General features: G+C 41.9%; 1 protein-coding gene across 9 annotated transcripts in view; it reads right to left on the reverse strand.

Moving 5' to 3' along the window:
- The window catches only part of ANKRD44 (ankyrin repeat domain 44), a 288,800-nt gene that overhangs the window by 6,870 nt on the left and 257,439 nt on the right, over positions 1-24,491 (reverse strand). For 6 of the 9 annotated variants that reach the window (XM_053918901.2, XM_053918899.2, XM_024563686.4 and 3 more), the window contains exons 18-26: positions 23,310-23,511; positions 19,230-19,317; positions 18,019-18,136; positions 16,499-16,715; positions 12,468-12,555; positions 5,069-5,152; positions 3,924-4,069; positions 3,381-3,463; positions 1,094-1,176 (exon numbers count right to left, since the gene is read on the reverse strand). In XM_053918901.2, coding sequence (XP_053774876.1) covers positions 1,094-1,176; positions 3,381-3,463; positions 3,924-4,069; positions 5,069-5,152; positions 12,468-12,555; positions 16,499-16,715; positions 18,019-18,136; positions 19,230-19,317; positions 23,310-23,511 — 1,109 coding nt within the window. The remainder of the gene's footprint in view (positions 1-1,093; positions 1,177-3,380; positions 3,464-3,923; positions 4,070-5,068; positions 5,153-12,467; positions 12,556-16,498; positions 16,716-18,018; positions 18,137-19,229; positions 19,318-23,309; positions 23,512-24,491) is intronic. The other 3 variants (XM_045198483.3, XM_045198484.3, XM_045198485.3) reach the window with 1 other exon arrangement.

A 24,491-nucleotide genomic window follows, 5' to 3' on the forward strand; every position in this document is an offset into this window, starting at 1 on the left:
ATGCTGGTCCAGACTTCTCTAGAGACATTACAAATTCCCTGCATCTCAGACAACCTCAGTGACAGTAAATAGGAAACCAGAACTCAAGCTCTCGTGTGTTTTCTAGAAGGTTCCTTACCCCTTGATTTCTACTCTAGAATCTGAATCACTGTTTCACAAAGTTCATTAATATGACTATATTAATATATCACCCATGTATATAATCTCAAATCTCTTTGTTGTTACTAAATGATATTTTACTGAATTTAGAATACCTTAAAGAATAATGTCAAACCCAGTATATTCTGCCCTGACCGGTGTGGCTCGGTTGGTTGAGCAACGTGTCTCACAAAGGGAAAGGTCGCTGGCTCAGTTCCCGGTCAGGGCACATGCCTGGGTTACAGGCCAGGGTCCCTGGTTGGGGGCACATGAGAGGCAGCTCATCGATGTTCCTCTCACACATTGATGTTTCTCTCCCTCTCTTTCTCCCTCCTTTCCCTTCTCTCTAAAAATAAAGTGTTTAAAAACAACAACAACAACAGTATATTCTGCTATATATTCCTTAAGAATTTCAATGAAAAAAAAATCCTAATAGTCCTTTGCCCTTCACACAAATAAGTAATTTCCTAAAATAGAAAGTGAAGCAGCTTTGAGATCTTTCGCACCAAGGATGACACCGAATTACATTACAGTATAATTAAGGCAAATAGCTTAGAAACTCTTCCATATATTCTGGGAACCTGATTTATAAAACTGTCATTTTCCAGTATGAATACATAATGCTAACACATTTACACAAATATTTCCCCAAATACATCAGCCCATAAGATTTTCTGACCACCCACAAATTTATAATATTACCATAGAAACATCAGCGAAGATAAACAGACCTGACGAATGTCTACGAAGGCATATCAAAACAGATTCTAACTAAAGACGTCTCGCTTGGTCTGCATTCGCAGGTCTGTGACTAAGCTTCACGAAGGCGAAGCCGGATGCTGTCTTTCGCAGCTGTGTTCCCCTGCTCTCGCCTGGCACAAAGCAAGCTCTCAATATGTGTTAAATGAGTGACCATGAATTTGAGTCCGAGTCAAACTTCAGTCATCACACTTACGTCTGCAGTGCACTATTTTTTGCGTTAATAAGGCTCTCGTCTTGTATCTTGTCAAGTATTAACAAGGCACATTTTTCATGACCCTAATAAAGAAAAAAAATAATAAGAAACAGAGGACAGAAACATCAAAAAGTTCCGGAACAATCACTTCATTATAATTCAAATTTAAAATGAATGTCTCCTGCCTATGTGCATTTTGTAAGGCTATTATTTCTTTTTTTTTTTCCTTCTAAAAAGCAAAATAGTCAAAGGGCCCTAGATTTTTCAAGATCCTGAATGAGGTCCATTAAGACTTGGTTAATATAAATCTGATCTGAAACAGCAATTATTTCTAGGATAACTTTTAGACTTAATGTCTAGAGAGCTGAAACAGGTAACAGTTCAGCTAGGCCAGCTGGGAAACAGAGTAGAATTAGAAGTGTTTTTCAACATTAAATATAAGTCAAGCCCCACCTCCTTCCTCAAGTCCTCAATTACCAGCCACTTCAGTGACCCATCATCCTTGGAATTCCCACTATACCTGGTTCCCTGTATGACTCATCATTTACTGCCTTCCATTGTGAATGGATTCATTTTCAAGAAAGTTTATCCAATTTTTCCTCAACTAGGGGAAATTATCTCTGCATCTTATGACAACAGACAGTTGATAATTTTTAAAAATCAATCGATCAGTCAGAGACGCTTTTCAGAGTTGCAGATCTCTGCTCTGTTCAGGGTCACGGCTTCCTACGCCCTTGTGACTGACAGCATCAGCATCACCTGGGACGGAAATGTTGACTCTCAGGCCCCACTCCAGACCTACTACATCGGAATCTGAAGTTTAACAATGTTGTCAGGCGATTCAATGGCACACTGACATTTGAAAAGCACTGCACTTTTCACAAAAACTATACCTTGAAACAAACTTTACACAACTGAGCACTTTTTGTGTTTTCTATGGGCCTCCCAGAAGGTGAAATGAGAAAATGCAACCGCTGAAAGGAACAGCTGAGACTTCTGGTCCCGGTGGGTGTAGATAACACCTTTAACACTGTAACTATGTTGCACTAAACCACCATCACTGGTGTCAAATGGCATCACACTGTAATGCCTCAGGAGGGAGACTCTTAAATATAATTTTGGGAATTTCCATGGAGGTTTCATTCTTTTTTAAACATTTATTTATTGATTTGAGAGAGAGAGTAAGGGAGGGAGGTAGACAGAGAAAGAGAGGGGGGAAGAGAGAGAGAAACATCAATTTGTTGTCCCACTTATTTATGCGTTCGTTGGTGGATTCTGACTGGGGATTGAACCCACAACCTTGGTGTGTCGGGACGATGCTCTAACCTACTGAGCTACTGGCCAGGGCTGGAGGTTTCGTTCTGATTACAACTGCTGGAGTGTAAATGGTTGTGACTTCATTACAAGATCATTTGGTCTTTAAAATGTTCATAGCCTCGAGCTCAATAATTTCCCATTTAGAAATTTATTTTAAAGGAACAAGGACTCCTAAAAAAATGTCTCCACAATTAGTATTATTTATAGTTGCTTATTATTTGAAAACAAGCAAATGTCTCACGGTAGGGGGTGGGCTGGTGAAAGGATGGCACAGTCCTGAGGTAGAAATATACCATACATCTTCTAAAATGTTATAAAATGCCTAAAAGAAAGACATTCATAGTACATGATCCAGTAACAAAGCAGGCTGTAAACCTAATGATCCCACTTTTGCAAAATCATATACTTATATGTACCATTTATCTTTTGCTGAAGCAGGGACCCTGCATTACATGTAAACACAATGCTATTTTTTATTAAAAAAACCAATGCATTCTTTGCATTGCACTAGGCACCAGAAAAAAGGGAAAGGGCAGAACTGCACCTGAACCCATTCATTGGCCTCATACGAGAGTATTTTTTGGTTGTTATTACAATGCCTTCAAGACGAAACAAAATGAAAACAGTGGAACTGCTTATATTTTAGAAGCCCTGTATCTAAGGTCCTAACTTGTGTTTAAAACCAAAATATGGCGTCACAACCACGGAAACAGGGACGGTGGCAGCGTGAAGACGGACTGCAGCAAGAATGCAAGTGGCGAACGCCCCGGAAAGCACATCATCCTCATCACCCCAGCGTGGGCCCGCCCTTCGCTTTTCCTCCTTCGATTCCATTCCGCTTAGAACTGACAACATCTGGGGAAGGGCACATCTTAATTACGAGCCACGATACACACTTCTGAGATAAAATTTAAGTGGTATTCTTATTATTATTACACTAAATAACAGTGTTTCGAATTCATTTACATACTTTACTACAAGCCAAATGTAAGGGTGTGTTCAAGTCCTTATCCTTTACAGACAGATCTGCCTGGGCAACGTTCACCAGAATGTCTATAGAAAAAACAAAACAAAGTTACTCAGACATACACACGTTTTGAAGATGTTACTACAGAAACAATAACATTTAAATTAGTACAGCTTACATAATCATATGTAATGTTTTTAACAAAAAAGGAACAATTTATTGCCACATTTGTTTTATCCAAATCCAAGGCCTATAGGCATTCATTTTAATTGTCTTTACAGTTTTATTTCTAGGTTAAATGATTATGTTGTCACATTTGGTTTTTAAATGTCAAGAGATTTCACTGCAGAAAGGTTGGCTCACTTTGATAAGGTCCACCAGCAATCCAGTAACGGGAATGCAGACAATTAGCATGTAGAGTCAGGTGGCTTAACTAAAACGTCGGTCTCTCTGTGAGCATATACCAGAGAATAACCGATTTCTTGATTTTGCCTTGCTCTGGCTTTGGACAGGCATAAAAAAGAAGTCCACACGCCAAGCACATACCCACGGCGCCCGCCTGCCCGTTCTCAGCAGCCATCATCAGTGCTGTCCTCCCCGCATCGTCCGCGGCGTTCACGTGAGCGCTGTGTCTCAGAAGGAGCTGCAGGCACTCCACGTGATCAGCAAACGCTGCCGCGTGGAGTGGCGTCCTGACAACGGAAAACGGGTAGGTTTCAGCTGCCTTCACACTTAACACACTCTCTTCCCACAAATGCCAGAGAAACACGTGCAGGGTTTTGTCTTAGGGATTTAAAACTTCTCAGTTTACAGAGCTAATGATCAGGCCCCCTCTAAAGCACGTTCAGGGTGGACACTGAAGTGTCACCTGTGGGGGGGGGGGGAGAGGTGGCGGTCCAGATGATGAAATTAACATCTTTATCGACAGCTTTAATTTTGAGTTTCAGTGACATTTTTCTCCCCTTTGCTAAAGATACTTTCAAAATTACACCTTAAATTTGTAGATAATTGGCTATTTCTCTTAAAAACCCACATAATCTAATGTAGATGACTGATTTTGGGGGAGGACAACTTGGTATTATTTGTCAAAATTAAAAATCATTGGCCTTTTAACCAAGTAATTCCACATCTAGGGTTTTATCTACTAGACACACTGGGAGCACATGAACAGACTCATCTGAACTGCACCATTCTTTGCAAAGCAAAATGCTGGAAACAACCTCAATATTCTTCAATGGAGGGCAAGCCAATTAAATTATGACATACCCATTCAAATGAATAATACGCAGCTTTAAAAAGAACATGGTAAATCTCAATGTTTTCGTATAGGAAGATCTCCAAGATACACCAAAAGCAGAACATTGCTATAGAATGCTCCATTTGCATATAAAGAATATAAGCATATATATCTTATATATGTTTGTAGCTATGTATAGACAATATTTGAGAGAATATGAAAACTTGGAAAGAACGGTTTAAAGTGGCTTCCTTAATGGAAGAGGCTGGGCCTTGTGAGCTAAGAGGAAATTTTCATTATATACCCTTTATCACATTTCATTTTTAAAAAACATGCTTATATGTTACCTTTATAATTAAAAAAGAAAGTAAAAGGATATCAGGCCACTCTGCAACCACAAAGCAGAGACTAAGCTCCATCAAGAACAGAGGCATGTCCCCTTAGGGTCACTTACCTGCCTTTGTCATCTCTACAGTTGACAATACTGGAGTCTATGGCCCCAAGGAGCAAGGACGCACAATTCTCATGATCATTTATTCTAGAAGGAAAATGGATTTAAAATGTTAAAATCTCACCAGAAAATTATATATCCCCTCCAACTCCATCTTCCTACACACTGTATATTTCACAATCTGATGTATTCTTTTTAAAAATCTGATGTAAATACCTGTGGTCTATGTTCTGTTAAAATGTTTAAAGACGACAATTTAGGTAATACAAACAAACTTTATTTAACACTTCCTGACGCAGGCAGTGTCCACTCTCAAGATTCGGGAGAACTGCCTGCGTCAGAAAGTGTTCAAGTTTGCTAATACCACCTACATCGTCTTCTTTCACCATGTGAGCAGTTTTGGTGATGAGGCCAGTGTCTGAAGCCAACTGCTGCAGGTCTGGGACGAGAAGCGCAGGAAAAGCACCCTCCTGTTCACTGAGGGCCGAGGACAAGTCACTCTTGGATCTGGGCTCCATGCCCTGTGTGCAGCTCTCAGAGCCAAACAAATTTTGTCCAAATCTTAAAGCAAAGGGGTTTATTAAAGTTCCTAGAAAGGTTCTGGGATCCTGGAAAGGTTTCAGGACTCCATAGTGGGTGGCAGCAGCTAACAGACTAACAGAGACTTTGAGAAATAAATTAAGACAAGAAATTTATGGCCAACAGCACATCAAAATCTAAGTGGGCACAAGTTGGACCCTTAAAAGCCATTAGGGTATCTGCCACTATAAAGAAATCTCCCTGTGAAAGAATAATAGATCTATTGTTAATGGGAGTCTTGGAAGCCAATGCCGCAAAATTGGTGGGCAAGGGCCAAGCACTTAAAAGCCGTTGGAGTGTGAGCCACTCAAATAAGAGACCGATACTAGGTCAGCCGCCAACCTCAAGAAAATGTCCACGTAATGCGGAACACTACAAAACATCATAAAACCTCCAACCCGGAGGCACATTTCTCTCAAGTATATATTTGGCTCCAAGAGACCCAAGGTTAGCTCAGAAATGCAGTACAGGAGAGCAGGGCTGCAGCCACTGTGGGCTAGGGGGCCAGGAGAGCATCGGGACGTGGTGGGCACGCCGGGCTTCCTGGAGGAGGTGCTGTGGGTGGCTCTGGAGCATGGTTTCTGGCTAGACTGTTTTCCCTGACCCTGAAGACCTGCTCAACTCCAGATCTCTGCACTTTGTCTGGCACTGAGCTGAGAACTGCAAATACTGCCCTCAGTTTGACTGTAGGGGGAGTAGAGGGAGAAAGAAGGGGTGCAGCAAAGGGGACAAATTTTCCCTGAAGCCTCTTCCTCGCTCTGCTTCAGGGACTATGAGAGCCAGAGGTCCCACTGCACCTGACTGGAGCCTGGATGTGGACAGGACTCCCCACACCCAAGCCCACCGAGGGCTCACAAGTGCTACAGAGGGTATGGACTGGTGCCAGTCCTGGGAGGAATGGGGAAGTTTCCCCTGGTGTGTTCTCACCTGAGGCTGGCGACCTTGGTGGGAGCTCAGTATTCAGGGGTCTGGGAGAGTGGGGACCCTTCTCTACCTATGCTAGGCCCCGCAGAACCCTGCAGGGACACCGAGGTCTGGGAAGGAGAGGAACTCTGAATTGCTCTAATGTGGTCTCCTGAACTGTGACTTCTCTTCCTGGAGCTGAGTGGCCTGGCCTGACCAATGACAGGCCAGAACACTCTGGAACATGGGAAGGGAGATTCTTTGCTGTGTCCCAAGCCACTTACTGAGGGAGACAGAAAGGCTGCACCCCACTCTAGTCTGGCATAAGGGAGCTAGGAGAATCCCCACTAACTATGGGGTAGAGCATTCCTCTGGAGATCCAAGTGTTTTAAAGGATCTGTTACTGATGGTGGAGCTGGCCATGGGGAGGAGGGTGGCATCTTCTTGGGCCTTGGCCTTACTTCCTTCATGTGTGCGTGCGTGTCAGCATGCGTCTGACTGATGTGTGAGCCTCTGACGTCCTGGCTCCCATCTGTGTTGCTGGCAATGGTATCTGTGTGCAGGCCTTTCTGTGGCCTCTACATGTCCAGGCCTGTGTGGGGTTGAGAAACTGTTTGGGCACCAAGTGTGTCTGTGGGTGTGAGTAGACTGAGAATTAATAGCTTAACCACAAGTGGTGTGTGTGTTTATACACACGTGGGCATTTACACACACATGTGCATTTACATTACCATGTATGCAGGCGGGGCCTGTTGGGATTTGAGTCACTAGGATCTTCCTGGTGAGCGAGGTAAGAGAAATCACTGGGCTTAGCAGGGCTTTGGAGGCCTTCATAGCATTCTTGGTTGCTAAGGCAACCATAGGCCTGTTGCTAGGAGACTGCTGAGGAAAGACCAAGGCTGTCCAAAGCAGAGAGGAGCTGAACACAAGAGTCTGGGAGAGTCGGGGAGGATATGGCAAGGGATGGGATTTCTGCATTGCTGAAGAGATGGAATACTCATGAATAACTTCTCTGGGGGAGTCACTTATTATTTATCACTTACGAAAAGAAAAATAAAATTGTTATTGGAACCACAAAAACAAAAAAATGGAAAAGGAAATGGTGTTCTCAAGTTTCAAAGAATTGAGATTTCCACCTTCCAGCACACCTGCTTATTTTATGTCTAAGAACTTTGGTCCTGGAAGCTGTAGATATCTATAAAAATGGAAAAATGTTACTCAGACAACCTATAATTACAACAGCCATTATAGGGAATGTTTCAATAAAAATATTCATTTAGGAAGCATACTTGAAATCAAGTGTTCCCAAATTAACCAATAGGATGGGATACCTATTTTATTGGCATGCAGAAGCCTCCAAAAGGCTTCAACATTCCAAAATAGCCTCATTGAAAGATTCATTGCAAAAGACTAATAAAAAATTAAACATACAAGAGCTGCTTAAAACATAAGACTTTAAGACTGATGTGACTCCTACTACCCCACCTCTCACAGTCTACTTTGCCTAAGCACTCACAGTCTCCTAATCCTTTATCTGAATTGCCTTTCCATCCTGAAGAGACTACAAGACCATAAACAAGTCTTCTCAAAGTTAGTGGCCTTATAGTTGCCATAGCTCCAAGTGCAGAAACCTAAGTCAATACCTGCCCCCCCCCCCCCCCCGCCCACTGCTGCTCCCTCCTAGGAGGTCCATCATCAAGACAGGGGCCCAGAAATCACTGTCTCATTTGCAATGAGCCATGACACTGGAAAAAAGACTGTCCTTGAAGGTTTTGTGCAAATCATTTAAACAGCCCCATAATCAACCTTAAAAGGAGGAACCCTATGTGGACCCCTCCCAGGGTTGATGAGACTTAGAGGGATTCTCTAGTAAACTGCTACCAGTTACTCCCTAAAGAGCCATGGGGAAACGAAAATCAAAGTCAGTGGTTGGAGGGATTGAGCCAAAAGGAAAAAGGACTCATGGGCCTGGACAACAGGTGGTGATTGCTGGGGGCGGTGAGGGCATGCAGGGACTAAACTGTAATGGAAAAAAATACAATAGAGGTTACTTTGGAGTACGAAAATAAAAAAGCATGCACTATCTATGTACAGCACACCCTTCAAGCTGTCTGATTCTACTCCTTCGTTGTCTTTAAACTATTTTTACAACTTTGAAAGTTTAGATAGGTAACTGCCAACTTTCCAGTCTGGTGGCGGTTCCCTTTCCCCCTTCACCCACAAGAAAGGAAAACAAAGTCAATGGGAAAACCTCGCCAAATTCTGGTAGATACTGCGGCTACACTCTACTTTAAAGACAACTCACTCCAGAGCCTACAGATAGGATCCCGGAGGAACTGGCAGAAACAGCCAGAAGTGAAGAATTCTTCCCAGAGTCAGGTCTCCCCCATCTCTGTTGTGCCAGGTCAAGAGAGGAAGGTAAAATTTCAGGTAGTCCCTTCCTTTCCAAATTCAGATTTTTGTGAATTTTGTTTTGAGGTATTCCTTGTTTATTAATCTTTTTCTCTTTCAAAGACAGCTGTCTCCTTTCTAGTTTATTTTCTTCTTACTGAGATATATTCTATTAGTTTCAGGTGTACAACAGGATTCAATATTTGTATATATTGCAAATCACCACATTACGTGTAGTTAACGTCCATCATCACATGTGGTTACCATTTTTTTTCTCTGGTGGTGAGGACTTTTAAGATTTACTCTCTTAGCATCTTTCAAACTACAGTAGAGTGTTGTTAACTACAGTGTTACCATGGAGTGTTGTCACCATGCAGTACCTTAGCTAGTACCTTCTTATTTAACCTAGTCCTTTCTTTTGGTTATCTTTGGGAGAGGCTCTGGATCTCGGGAGGGTAGTGCCTTTGTCGCCCTCTTTGGGGACAACTCTGGCATCCATGGGATTGCTCAGTATTGCCAGGAATATTTACTGTCTGTCTCAGCTGAAAACTTGACAAGATATTTGAAGGAATTTAAAAAAAATAAGTACCTCTATGGTCAGAAGTTGGGCAAACTGGAAGCTGATATTCAAAGCCTGATTGGAACATTTTTAGAACTTCTTCCCCAAGCTAAACTGAGACTGTGTACAGGGAGTTGGGGGGAGAGGAGAGGTAAGGGGGGGAGTGGAGGAGTGAAATTCCAAAGACAAACATCTCAAAATTTAGAACATAGGTATTTTTTTGTTTATATCTTAAAGATCTTCTTCCTAATATTAAAAAGCAAATTAACCTTAATTTCCTCCATCTGCCAGAAACACAATTTGGGTTTGACTGTTTTTTTATAAACTAGTGAGTTTTGCCGTATCATACCTGTGTCATGGCTAAAATTTTGAAATGAAAGCTATAAGATCTCTGTGTCTATCTGTATATTTACGTATGTTTATGTGTGTGTGCTACAGATATGTGATTTTTTTCTGCCTCAGGATGGTAATGCCTGAATTATTTTATAAAGAGCTCCATTTAATTGGCTTAAAGAAAATTAGGCACTTTTATAAATCAAATATACTCTCAGAAAGATAGAAATTAACCCAAATGTTTTTCAAGTTCACATGATCTAGGATAATCTTTGGGTACAGGTTATTAATATAAGTTTTCCAGAAATTATATAATATTCCTAAAAATCTGATATGTCCTGGTGGAATGGTATCAGTCATAATTCCAGTTATCTTAAAATGTTGTGTGCTACAGGAATAACTAAGTTTCCTTGTCAATTCCACTATAATGAACTCTCAGCAGGTCTTTAACCACGGGCATTTTTAAGACTTTTGTCATTTTCAGATAGTTATTATTTGTCTCTGAGGCTTTTGCAAAAGTGAGATTCCTACCAAGTACTCTAGACTACTGCCACCCCTGCCACATTACAGGACATCAAAGAACCTTGGGTGCATATTTCACAGCTGAAGAAGGCTCCGCCTGATGTCTGGTCCTGTGCGAACACTGGGGACCTCAGAACTGAACTGACTAGGAAGAGAGGTAGCTGACATTCAGGTACCCTGTTTCCTCCCACAATCAAGAACATTTCTTCGCATTTCTCTTTCCTCCAATGACCATCCTTTTTCTAACTTTTACACCACGAAGGTGTTTATGATTCTTTTGTCTACCTTTTGCCTTGCCCTGGCCTAGAAAGCGCCATTGTTCACGTATCTCAGGCCATTGCAAGGGGGGCCCTCCAACCTTCAAGTGACTGTTGTAGTTTTGCCTGTCACAACCTTCTCCCTGATTCGAATGCCTCAGTTTTGCAGGAACAGGCTAGGGGATAAACCCATCTAGGGGTGTGGAAAGAATAACATGAAATATATGAACAGGCCAACTGGCTTATAGAAGTATCTCCTCTTTAGGATTATTTCTTGACTTACTTGATTCTAGCTGGTTTGGTTCACGGGGACCCTGGCTCAGGAGTACCCTGCAAACCTTAGGAATTCTTTTGCTGTTAATAATAGTAATTACCTCCCTGGTCTGTTGGGTGTTCTCTTAAGGGTTTTAGCCATCAGCCAAACCACAAATGGTCTTCCTCCAACTAGAATGATGAACTTGACCTCATCTCCTGTGAAATATAGACAAAGACCCAAAGAGGAAATGGTAACTGAGAATAACTTGCACATCATCTTTGACCAAACCTCTTGCTTGACCAGAGGCTGATCAAAGGGAAGGGGGCATCGTCGAACTGAAGGTGCATTAACCTCTCCTTGGCAGGCTGGGTGCCACTGATCCTGGGAAATCATGTCAGCAAAACAAAAGTTTTAGGTTTCACATTTTTGTAAATGTTCCACCTTCCCCAAAATCAGACTGTTAAGTAACCAATATGTGATCACCCAGTTACACGGGTGATCACCCTGTTCTTACGATAAGCTCAAATAAGGCCAGATATGCAACCCCGGCCAATCAGATATTCCTTCCTATCCTTGTTCCTTATTCTTTATCCTGTAAAAGCTTCCTGCCTTCCGTTCACTTTGCAGGTCTCTGAAATCTTGAGAGTGGACACTGCCTGCTTCATAAAGTGTTAAATAAAGTGTGTTTGTATCACCTACATCGTCTTCTTTACCAGTTTTAACAGTTCTACTGGCACACGCTCATTTCTTCAGAACCCCTACCTCCAGGCAGGAGTTCGCTGCACACCACTTACAAGGCATCATGTTAGGTGTTTGGGGATACCAAAGTGAAAGAGACACGGTTCTTCTGGTTTAAAATCACTTCTACTCTTTATCCCGTATCCTTTCTTTATCGATCCACTTTATGCCTCCAATGCCTTTGCAATCAAACGACCCGTCTTCATGTGAAGATGACCGTCTTCAAGCTCAGAGAAAAGGCAGACACACAGCACTCCCGAGTCTCAGGCCGCGGCTGACCATGGCTGCCTAGGTGACGTGGTGCCCCAGGTGAACACAGGACCCAGGAAACCATGGAAGTCCAACTCAAAGTCACTATATTTTCTGAACAATGGTTCACACTATGAGGTTGGAGCAAAAATTACATTCCCTCCCCCCAAAAGAAACACCTTAGAACACTTAGAATATGAAGAATAGAGAATTACAATATATGAAAATCTTCCTGGTATAAAATGTCTTTCTAATCATTCACAGGGATACTGTTGCGGGCCCCAACTTATTTGTAGAATTTGGCTGACAAATGTGAAGCACATCTGAAGAGCCCTTCACATGGTGCATAATGTGCCCCTCAGTCCACCTCTTCATGCGGTTTCCCTAAGGTGCTATGTGAGCCCCCTTGGACCATGGCGTTCCACAAAAATCTCCTGGGAAATCATGAACATCGGGGACCACACTTTGCTATCAGACCTATTTGCCTTTAGCAGCAAAGTGGAACACATTGGTCTTATCTATAAAGTGAAAGCTTTTTCCTTCCCTAAAGGGCAATTTCCTTACATGCAGATAAAGAATTAAAGCAACGCCGGGCACTTCGGCAGGTCTACTTACATTGCACAGTGCAGTGGAGTGAAGGGATTGCCGCTAAATGTGCGAAAACATTTTTGCTCCAGAAGTACCTCTATACAGTTTTCATTACCTGCAAGGGAGCAAAACAATTTAGGGAGTTCCCAAGAAAGAAATGTTGTTCCACACAGTCAATTTTTTGTCATTAAGTACTGAATTCTGGCCTGTGAATTTTCCTGAATTGGCTGAATGCACATTCTCCATGGAATAAAATTCACAAATGCCAAAATGTTATTAAGTATGCTCACAGGTGTTCCAGACATAACGAACAAATAAGACAACGAAGGCCATATGGTCTGGTGGAGAGAAAGAGATGGAGACCTCATTTGCAGTCAGAAGAGATTCACTGTTAATGCTCAGTTCCTGATGGATGCTTAATATACCCCAGTTTTCCCATATTCACAATAGGAAATTTCCCTTTTACCCAAATTAATAGGTAGATTAATTATGTACCTTATGGAAGAGAAGATGAGACTGATAGAAAATAGTATCTGAGATGCAGGTGAAAAGGCTTTGACTATAAAACACTACATAAGTGTTTAAAATGACACTAAGGCCAATTCCTGGTAAATAATATGTGCCCATTAAGTATTTTTAAAAACGTAAGTAGAGGAATAAAAGCAAGAAATTATTTTCAACAAATGACAAGTAGTTTCCAAACCAACAGAATTTTAAGTAAGGCCTCTGATCTGTTAGCTTACTTGTTATGTGAACTAAGGCAACTCACTTGGGGTTTGTGAGACTCAATTTCTCATATGTAAAAAATTAGACTAGCCCTGGCTGGTGTAACTCAGTTGGTTGGGCATCATCTCACAAACCAAAAGGTTGTGGGTTCAATTCCTGGTCAGGGCACATGCCTAGGTTATGGGTCTGTCCTCAGTTGGGGCACATGCAAGAGGCAACCAATCAATGTTTCTCTCACATCAATGTTTCTTTCCCTCTCTTTCTTCCTCCTTCCCCTCGCTCTGGAATCAATTAAAAAAATCAGACTAGGAATAACTGCCCTATCGATGTCACAGGATGATGGGAGCTTGACTCGATAAAGGGCCTGAATGGGGCTTGTGAAGTGATGGATGGTAATTAAGGCAAGAAGTCAAAGCTATTGGTTTTAAAATACAGATTTTTGTCTTCCAACCTCTTCCTGGCTGAACTCAGTGCTAAATTACTCAGAGTTCTTTTATGTTCTACCTTAGAAGATGTAGATCAGACAATTTTAAGTATTAAAACACAAATCAAACTCTTTTATAAAGAAAAAAAGTGAGACTGCTTTTAGGAGAATTAAAAATCATATGAAGTAATGAATATAAAAATCCCCTAAATTTATGCAAGTTATATCGTTTAGCTTTCCAACTATATCTAACCCTCACGTAAACACACCAAACCCTCGATTAGAATGAATTCCCTCTGAGAGTTTAGCTTAGAGAAGCATCTACACATACCATTTTCTGGACACTATTAAATCCTAACCTAAGGGTCTGTGTAGATAGGACTGGGGGTCCTTGAATGACTTTCAATATTTCTAAGTGCTCAGTGAAGGGGATTCTGGGAAGAAGACTGCGCTGAAATTGCTTAGGAGAGAACTGCTCCTCTTCCCCTCTGGCACCTGGAGAGGCCTAAGAACAGTGACTGCCATCCCTCCTTCCTCCCCTCACTCCCGGGGAAAGGATGTGGTGTGGTGGTCTTGCCACCTGCCTCTATCACCAACGCATCTTCCCCTTCCTGCCAGCTGGACCTCAGAGCCTGACCCATCAGCAGGTTAAAAATTGCAGCTCTCCAGTGTCAGTGAGGGAACAAAAGCAAGTTGAGCATGTAGAATATTTGACTTTTCCTGACACTGGAGCCATTGAAAAAAAAGGACTGTAAATGAAAATGAAAGGAAATGTCTTAAATTAGAGCACCCCCAAAATCTTCCAGAAGCCTATAATCATAGTTTCTGAGTGGAAAATTTAATGCAATAATTGAAAATGGAAAAATAAAATTATAGAAGCAGAGTAGAAAATATATGAGAAAATATCCATGTAAACTTAGGGGTGGGAGGCCTTAAGCAAAACTGAAAGCCAAGGTCCCATAAAATAAAAATATGACAGATTCAACTACACGACAGTTCAACATTTCTGCATGGACAAAGACGTCATAAACAAGGAACGAAGACAAGCGACGGCCTCGGAGAGAACTTCTGCCACACGTAACACATGGGGAGGATTCGTCTCTCTGGGACAAGGTCCTCCAACAAATGTGTGATACAAGTTGAAGCGCAATAAATAAATAAGCAACAGGTGGCAAAAGTAATTTCCAGAAGAGGAAATACAAATAAGTAATAAGGAATAAGGAAATACAAATAAGTATTAGGAAAACATATATTAAAATAATGAGATAACCTTTTTTGCCCTTCAATTCACAAAGTGAAAAAGAGGAAACCACCTTGGTCTGGCAAAGCTGGGGGAAACATAAGTTTTATACACGTGTTTGGTGGAGTAATAAATTATATCCTGTTTGCAAAGTAACAGTATAATGTATTGAAATTAGAAGACATACATAGCCTCTTATCAATAATTTCACTTTGAGAAACTTATCTGACAGAATTTAAGGTACATAATATGAATATAGGCACTGCCGCATTGTTTACAATAGGAAAAAACCTGAAAACAATCTGAACGTCCATCAGTAGGGACTCGGCTGAGAAATAATAAATTCTGATACACATATACATCTATATTTCTTTATCTGCCCATGTTAAGAAGGTCGATCACTACTGATACATAATAACTTGTAAGGATATCTGCAAGCGAATGTGCACAGAAGTAGATGTGAACACACCTAATGCCATCTCTGTGTCCCAGATTTCTTTTACGCTGTGACCTTTGATCAACCTCACTGTCTTTAGCAAGCATATCAGAGCCTTCTAGTTGATGATTATCTGTGCTCCATAAAAGGTACCATAAATATTTTTGTAAGCAATGGCCAGATGGCATGACAACCATGACAAATATTAAACTGGTGATAATATTGATTATAAACCACTCTCCATCACAAGACCACCAGGAGGCATGGCCCCTGTTCTGCATTCTTTGTCCCTTCGCCTGTCAATCATTAGTACCTGGGCTACACTATAAAGAAAGTACTGCAACAGAGGGAATAACCTCTGTTCCTGGAGAAGAATCTACACAAGTGCTGGGTTGTCTGTCTACTCTGCTCCTACATCCCTGTAAGGAAATTACCCTATAATAACTTCTGCTACATTTTATGGAGTTGCCTGCATCTTTCTTCTCTCTCAAGGCACCTTCTGATTTATTTTGGTGGCTAGTATACCTCTGCCCCACCATCAGACAATGTGTTAAGTAAACAAGAGCAAAAAAGAAAGTTAAATAATGATAGTTGTTATATGATTTTACTTTAAAAACAGATGCACATATATTTGTGTTTATTTACATTCCCAAGGGAAAAGTATTAAAGGTACATGCTAAATTACATCAGAGAGTGAGTTGGAAACAGACAATTTTTGAAATGTTATGATTAGCGTGCATTTTTTTTTACTCATATAAGTGAAAGAAAAATTTTAAAATCTTCTGAATTACAAGTGCAACAAAATAAATGGGAGAAATGAGATATGAAAAAGCAATTCCAAAAAACAAATCAGTCATCTAGTAATCTGGCCAGCAGTCAATTGTGACAGGTTATTATATAATTTTTTTAATTTTAGCGGTATTACTTTAAACGTTGTAGGATCCCTGGTTATATCATGCAGATCAGGAACCCTGATTACAACTCGTTATTTCAGTTCATTGGAAGTTCAGATTGGGAGTTATATGTTACTAATGAACAAAAAGGAGAAAGTGAGTTTTCATTCCATTAAGGCATCGTGGCAGCCACGAAGGGAAAATACTAAACATATCTTGGATGCAGAAAGATTGGAAGTCACGGTTCACAACATTACGTTGTGTTCTCACCTCCAGTGTGGTCACAGTGGTGCTGGGGTGGGCAGACCTCGGGAATCAGTCAAACGACAATCAACTCACCGTTATAACAAGCCCAGTGCAGTGGTGTGTAGCCTTGGTTGTCTTTGAAAGAACAGTCTTCCTCCGAAAGCGCCATCTGGAGCAGCTCGCTCAGCCACGTGGCGTGGCCGCGAGCAGCTGCGTAATGCAAGGGTGTCCTGCCTCTGGAGTCTTTGCAGAGAATTGACACTTCCTGTTCCAGCAGCATTTGCACACATTCCTCATGTCCCGTCATAATCTGATACAGTGCAATTAAAAACACGAAACAAATTTCAGAAGGGCGGAAGACTCAGGAAGTGGCGCAGTTGGCCAGGTGAGGCTGGGCTCACAGCAAGAGGACAGGCAGGCGTGCCTGGGCCTTGAGGGAGGTGAACTCTGCCCTACTTCAGAGGAGAGGGGCGGGACAGCCCAGCAACGCTCACCTCAGGAAAGTCCGTGTGAACACTAGCATTTTGGAAACCTCTCTTTACTTTCTAAACATGACCATGAAAGGCATCATGGTAAAAACCACCAGCTTTAGAATCAGGAAGATGCGAGTTGAATCCTGGCTTTCCCTGGTAACACTTGGACAAGTCAATTCACCTCCCATTTCATTGACTGTAAACGGGAATAGTAATGGCGACCCCACAGGTTGCTGGGAGCACTAATGAGGTAGGATGCGTGCAGGCCCCCGGCTGTTGCATGGCCCACAGGAAGTGCCCGAGAAATAAGAACTATGATTATGACTTTCACCACTTAGGGTTGCTCTTCTTTTCATTGACCATGGAATTTCGCACCAGACCCAAACAGCACTTTTATTTCTGCTTTTGTTTTAGTTTCCTCGATATGCTTTAAAAAATAATTCAGCAGAATGTGTGCAGAAAATATCCACAGGATAGGTATTTGAGCAGGGTACATATTTCAGGCGGGGAATGGGCGAACATTTTTAATAAAGAGCAAGTAGAAACAGCATGACTACTCAAAACTACATAATCAATGGAATAAATCATGACCCCTGAACACAACCGGCCATTCAAAATAATGGAGCAGGAAACTATTTACTGACATGGAAAAAGTTTCTTGATATTTTAAAAGAAAAAAAGTGGCTTCCAAATAGTATCTTCAGTATTCTCTTTTTAAAAACAATTAAAGTGGATCTATATGCTGAATAAAAAAGATTGGTTATATAACCAAAAAATGATTGTTATCTCCAGGAGGTAGGGTTACTGGTAATTGTGATTTTCTTCTTTGCGCTTTAAAACAAGTTTTTGCAAAGTTTCCAGGATGTGTATTTCATAATCAGAAAGCAGAACCAATTCTTCCAACAGTAGGAGTTCGTGTATCTATCATCACAATCTAATGTGAAATCTCAAGAACGGGACCTAAAGATGCCTGCCATTATCTTACTTTTGCTTAAGATTTTGTAATTTCTTTTAGCCTGACTGAGGTTAATTGGTTGTCTTGGGAAACAATCGCTTTACTAAAAACTCCTGTAGGGAAGAAAAGAGAAGAACACCAACTACAAAGCTGCTGCTGGATGAAAGCTGAGGAAGACCACGTACCCCTCTGTGTAAGGCTGTGCACCCCATGACGTCAACGGCATCCACATTTGCTTCCTTTTCAAGTAACAATGAAACAGCATCAATGTGTCCATATGCCACCGCAAGCATCAGTGGGGTTCTAGGGAGAGCGATGAATTGGGCTTTTTAGAAGATAAAACAAAACAAACAAAAAAACAAAACCCTCATCACTTCCAGTGGGAGGACCTCCTTCTCTCTGTCTCTCTGTCCCTTTGTCTTTGAATCTCTCTTCTTGAGAGTCGCTTGATATTTGAGTGCCCCCAATGTGCTACGTGCTATTTGGAATAAGCGATCTGCCTCTGGTGTTTAGTGGCCACACAGAAGGCTGTCAGGGGAATGATTAACACAGGTGGGGCAGGGAAAGGGTCCTTCCCCAGATGTTCATTTTAATCCCATCATGTCGAAAACTACGTAGCATTTACTAAACATCAATGGAGTAGGGAGTGTGTGTTTGTAAGGGACCCTCCCCTTACGAACTGCTGGCATCAGAGCAGTTCTACTTTCATGGTTTTCTGTGTTGGCGTTTGTTCAATCTTGCATTTGAACAAAGCTCTATTGCCTTAAAGAAAAGTCTGACAAATTTAGAGGAAAGAACAGTGCTGGAATCCAGGAGTGGGGAGGGGTCCTAGTTCTGGCTTGAACACTAACTCCGTGTATCTGGGGTGAGTCACTAGAGCTTTGTTGCTCTGCATTTCCTATTTGTAAGAGAAGATTGGGTGTAGGAATGGGCTGACAGAGGGAAAAGACTTTGGAAAAACAAACCCAAGGAAGGATAAAAATATGAAGCATTTTTATGATTGGGATAACTTCTTGAGGTCCTTGCAATTATTAATTTTAAAATGGAATGTAGCAGCTTCAAAAGAGGGTAAAATGGATAGAAAGAAGGAACAAAGGAGGACTATTTTTAAAAGGCCAGGATCCATGGCCACAGATATACATAGTTGGCTCTTTTTATCAACACACACACACACACACACACACACACACACCAGCCTGCAGACATTGCTTTCATATAAATACTCCAGCACAAAGTCACCTCATTATTCTAGGGCTCTCATCTATGAATTTTGCCCAAACATACACCCCACCCCCAACCTAAAATTCAGCAGTCAGCCCTCCTAGTTGCTTAACAAATTAACCAATCACCTGCTGTGACTGAAACGTCACCCCAGGCCAAGTGGGAGAACACTTACTGTCCTTTGGCATCTTTCACATCAACTGCTTCTGGGTTGTCTGCAATTTCTAGTAACAGCCGCAAACACAGTGTGTGACCATTAATTACTGAAAAAGAAAATAATGGCCATTCTCTTAACAGACGACACTATCATACATATCCATCCAAAGTGAAATTTATGTGGCTTTCAAAGCTTTCATTTTCAATTGTTGCTGACAGATATCCCCAGGTTTCCAGCTCAGACTAGCTGCCGGGCACAGGGTGCTCCAATGTTTATTTTACTCACCCATCCTTTCTTTGTTCCCACCAGGGCACGCTGGTCCTCACCTAACTTTTCCCTGGTGCATGTATTAAGGGTCATTATTTTTTTCTTTTAAATCTCTTCGAATGAAACGGATGATTCCTCCCCACTTGCCAGTTACCTTTTTTCTTCCTCTGAGTCACCCAATACCATATAATCCCATGTCCTGCTTGTCTTCAGGCCTTTCTAAAAGGAAGGAAGAGGGGGCAGGAGAAGGTAGAGGAGGGGGAAGAGGGGAGCAGGAATAGGATGGCAGGAGAGAGCAGAGGAGGTGAAGCAGAGGGAGGAGGGGAGAGGAGAGACGAGCGGAGGAATAGAGTAAACAGGTCCTGCCTCCGTTTCCCTCAGTCATTGTACATTCGGAGGTAGACTTTGGAGAAACAATTCTGATTGGTTAGCAGTGACTTAAAGCAAACGCTCAAGCCAGGAAGGTGTACAGAAGCCATCAACTCATTGCTCATTGACAGCCTGGATGGCTCCCTGCGGCAGCACCTCTGTCCGGAGGTCCTCAGACCGCAGGCCCTTGTTTCTCTGCCTGACAGTGTCTCAAGCAGGCTGGGGGCAGGGGAGGGGCGAGGCAGCTCTCCATTGGCCTCACCCCCCTGGGTCCCCTGCCCTCCCCTCTCTCCCCCTGCAGAGCTCTGACTCCTGAGGCTTCTCGCCCTTCCCAGGTGCTGTAGGGTCCTCACTCCTCATCATCCAGCGGACATAACGGGGGATCACAGTGGGCAGGAGATGCAGCCAGAACACTGTTATTGGCCTTGACCAGCTGGGGCGCAATACATGGAGGCGCCCTTATGTGCACCAGGCACAATGCTCCTTTCAGCCCTGGGTGCTTTGGGCTCTGGGAAGCAAATCTCCTAGGATGACAATTCCGGACGGGGTGCGGGTGGGTAGCTACTTCCTTCAGTTTGTGTAATGCAACCCACAGCCTTAAAATAGACATTCCAAATGCGACCTTCTCTCCTCTCTGAACAATGAGAACACTATAAAATACACTGTATTTACCTCACTATGGATGTGCAGGGAGAAGGGAATCGATGCAGCTATGTTAGGTTAATGAGGACTCTTCGAAGAGCTGCATGTTACAGTCCTTCTTATTGCATGCCAGTCATGAGAGAATGCGAATTTAGCAATGACACATTTTTCAGGGACAATACATATTAGAATTAGCTCACATTCATCGACACCACTCAAATTAACTACAGGGACAATGCCCACATTTTGTAGACCACTGCATTCAGCTCATTGTCAGCAACATCCCATTTATGTATCTCGGGAGGAAATTTTGGGGACTGGAATATAAGCAATATATTGTTGTTGCTGTTGGTTTTTTGTTTGTCTGTTTAAAATAGTATGTTAAACCTGTTATCTGGTAACCACTATATCCAAGCAGCTTAGTGCATGCTTAAAAGGAAATGATTAGCAGAGGACTGAGAGCTAAATGCCACAGGAAATGGGTGCATTAAGTGGAGGGAGGTGCAGGGGAGTTTGATGCCTCTTTCCATATCAATTTGATGTTCTTTACATGCTCATGATCATCATAGTTCCAAGGATATTTGATTTTTGGCTAAATAGAAAAAGGGAAAAAAATCATCTAAGGTCACATCACTGACCCAGTATGTTGGAGATCAAACCAGTTTCTATAGTAGTGCTGTTTTTTTTTCTTGTGGAGGGTGGTGAGGAGGAAGTGTGCTGCAGCTTTTTGAACTGAGCTAATAGCCCTCAGATAAATCTAAGTCCCCCCTGTTGCAAAAGTGTAGCCAAATTATGATTTTTGTTGGCTTCCCACACACTACATTTTTCCTAATTGCCTTAGAGCGAAGAGATGCTAACATCTCCCTAGCTGTGCTTTGACAGGTCCAGCTTTGTCCTAGCCTAGCTCAGCCACCCCTCACTATGAGTGACAGACATTATTCAGGCTGCTCCAAGACCACAACTGTCTTTGCAACTAGCTGTGCCAGAACCTCTAATATCCATGTTGGCTCCCACTTCTTGCAGGATTCCCAGGATTTGAAACAACAAAAATGTCGGCCTTTCAAGTAAGTTGGAAGAATCTGGATACGCAGATTCTGCAAGCACAGGATAAAGTTTCCACACAGCAGACATTTTGTGGAGAACAGAGTCAAATGATAGCCTGTGTTATTAAATGGATCACATAAGGGAAATCCAAAAGTCGTGAGTCTTCTTGACCACTAGGGGGCTCCATTGGACCATAACCTATACAATGGCAAATGAGGGACAATGATTATTTTTCACTGTTTACCTGTCTTTGAGAGTGATTTTCCACAATGAAAATAGGCCATTTGTAATCATCAGGAAGTACCTGATAACTAAAGCAGGATGCTTGCCTTAAAAATAGGCAACCAATATTTGAAACGAACTAAATTGAACTTTAGAATAATATCAAGGATGTCTAGAATATCAAACTTTATAATACTTGATAATAATACCAAAGAGACTAAATGCACAAGGAAATAAGGATTTATAGTATAACCATACGAACCACTGCTGACCTCATGGCCTAAGTTTTTTCCAGAAATAATGATTTCCAGGTAATTAGACAACAGCCATGTTTTTCCTATTTCCATGTTGTTTTTCCTCAGTGGTTTGGAAATTCAGGGATGTAGATGGAAATACTTCTATAAAGCCTAACATTCTGAGAAAACTTTCCCGACAAGATCATTAAGTCTTCTAAAAAACCGTCTTCACTCCTTTGCCTCCTCAATATATGAATCTAATGGTATAAGACAGTTATTTCTCATTATAAGACAAGATTTATTGTCCTGGTCAAAGGTGGGTACCGTTTAATTCCTAATCCCAAAGAAATTTATGCCTTAGCTGAGCCAGAGACTCTCCATGTTACCTTTATATCTGCATATACATCCAGCAGTGTTTGATACAGTTTTATTTTATGTATACTAGAGAAAATCCCAGAAAAGGCAAATTACTTACTTTTGGACCTATACAAGTGCTTTTATTTAAGAGTCTATGTTTACACTCGATGTGTCCAGAATCAGAGCGGTAGCTAAGAAGCATCATTTAGACTGGCAGAATGATGTACTGGTCAGACTGCCGTCTGATGACTCCTTTTATGAAATAGCCCTGAAATACCATGAATTATATGCTTTAAAATGCTGCGCGATTTTGTTCTATGTAACTTATCTGAAGATCACATTAGACCTTCCCCTTTTTTTCAGAAAGTTTTCCGACTGCTTTTGGCCAAAGGTTATGAACGCTCTATTGAGTTAAGAAGTCCAGATGGAGCACTGAGAATTTTTGACGCTGGATTTATTGTATGGATTTACTCTGTATGATACTATAATAATGTATACATGTCATTATGCATTTGTCCAAATTCATAGAATGTACAACACCAAGAGTGAACCCTAATGTACACCATGGACTTGGGATGATTATGATGTGTCACTGTGGGCTCATCAACTGTAACGTAAGTACCACGCTGGTGGGGATGCTGATAATGGGAGAGGCTATGCACATGGTGGGGTCAGAGGGTGTATGGGAAATCTCTGTACCTTCCTCTGGATTTTCTTGTGAACCTATAACTTCTCTAAAAAAAATAAAGTCTTTAAAGAAGATGGCCAGAGCCCATCTGGCCAGAGAACACCAATCTTCTCAAAGGTGGATAGTAAGCCAAGCAGTTTGGAAGAGTGTAGGCGTATCTGGTGTAGCAAGAAAATATTTTAAAAACTGACACAAAAGAAGATGCTGCCATTCTTTTACTGAAACTTAAGTGGGTCACAAAACTAGGGTAACCAGACTCTTGACGATACCTACCTGAGGCATGAAGTGGGGTTCTTTTGGTTACATTGTCTTTCACGAAGATGGATGCGCCCTGATTGATAAGTGCTTCCACACATTCTGTGTGTCCCTTAAAGGCGGCCAGATCCAGAGCAGTGCGGCCTTTCTCATCCCTGATGTCCAGGTCCACCAGCGACTGCAGAAGGACTTCCAAGGCTTGATGGTGCCCGTTGTAGGCCTGCAAAGAAGAAACCAATGACACAAATGTTTGCTCGCCTCCGGTTCCACAACTACCCAAAGCTTCCAAGGTCACAGACAGAGACCGCCCCAAAGAGCACTTCAGAAAGACACTTGGGATAATTATGGAAACACAGGAAGTTAAAGAGTTAGACTGAAAAATCCTAATACATGAATCTCACAGTTATAAGAGGCCTGTCCAGAAGGTATCCAGCCACGTAACATAAAAAAAAAAATAGAGATATTGATTGAAGAAGACACAGGTACAAGAAACACTGTACAGAAGACAATGATGCCTCAGTCCCCTTCATGTAGGCACCTTGGTACCTCACACAGTTCTCCCAATTGCCATCAGCTGCCCTGTAGTACTTTCCTGAATCTCATCGATGGTCTGAAATCTCTTCCCTTTCAAAGGTGATTTTAGTTTTGGGAAAAGCCAGAAGTTGCAGAGCCCCAAATCTGGGCTGTAGCGGGGGCTGAGTCACCTGGGTGATTTGATGTTCTGCCAAAAGGCCAGATCTGCATGAGGCCTGAGGCATAAGCAGGCATGTTGTGTCGTGATGAAACTGCCAATCACCAGTTGCCCACAGCTACGGCCTTCTGAATGATCGAAACAGTTTCCATGGAGGAATGTTCAAACTTAACACAAAATTTGATGCAGATTCATTGCTCTACTCGCTCAGTCATTTTGAATGTGATGGCCACACAGTACACATGCTCACTCAATGGTGTCTACTGCCCCCACTGATTAGTACAGTGAAGTTGTCATTGTTCACGCATGAGGATTCCAATCCACTCTCCTTGGCTGCCAGGTTACATCAATGTCGTGCAAATTGTTCTCATTGTATTAACAATGGCTGGACTTTTCCCAGACAGACCTCATATATATGAATTCCTTCATGACCTTTCTCTTTTGACAAATAATTTTCCCCCAAGGCACTAAATGTATTATGTAGTCTTTATATTTATCAATTTACTAAT

Source organism: Desmodus rotundus, chromosome 2, assembly GCF_022682495.2.
Source record: "Desmodus rotundus isolate HL8 chromosome 2, HLdesRot8A.1, whole genome shotgun sequence".
NCBI classification, from domain to species: domain Eukaryota; kingdom Metazoa; phylum Chordata; class Mammalia; order Chiroptera; family Phyllostomidae; genus Desmodus; species Desmodus rotundus.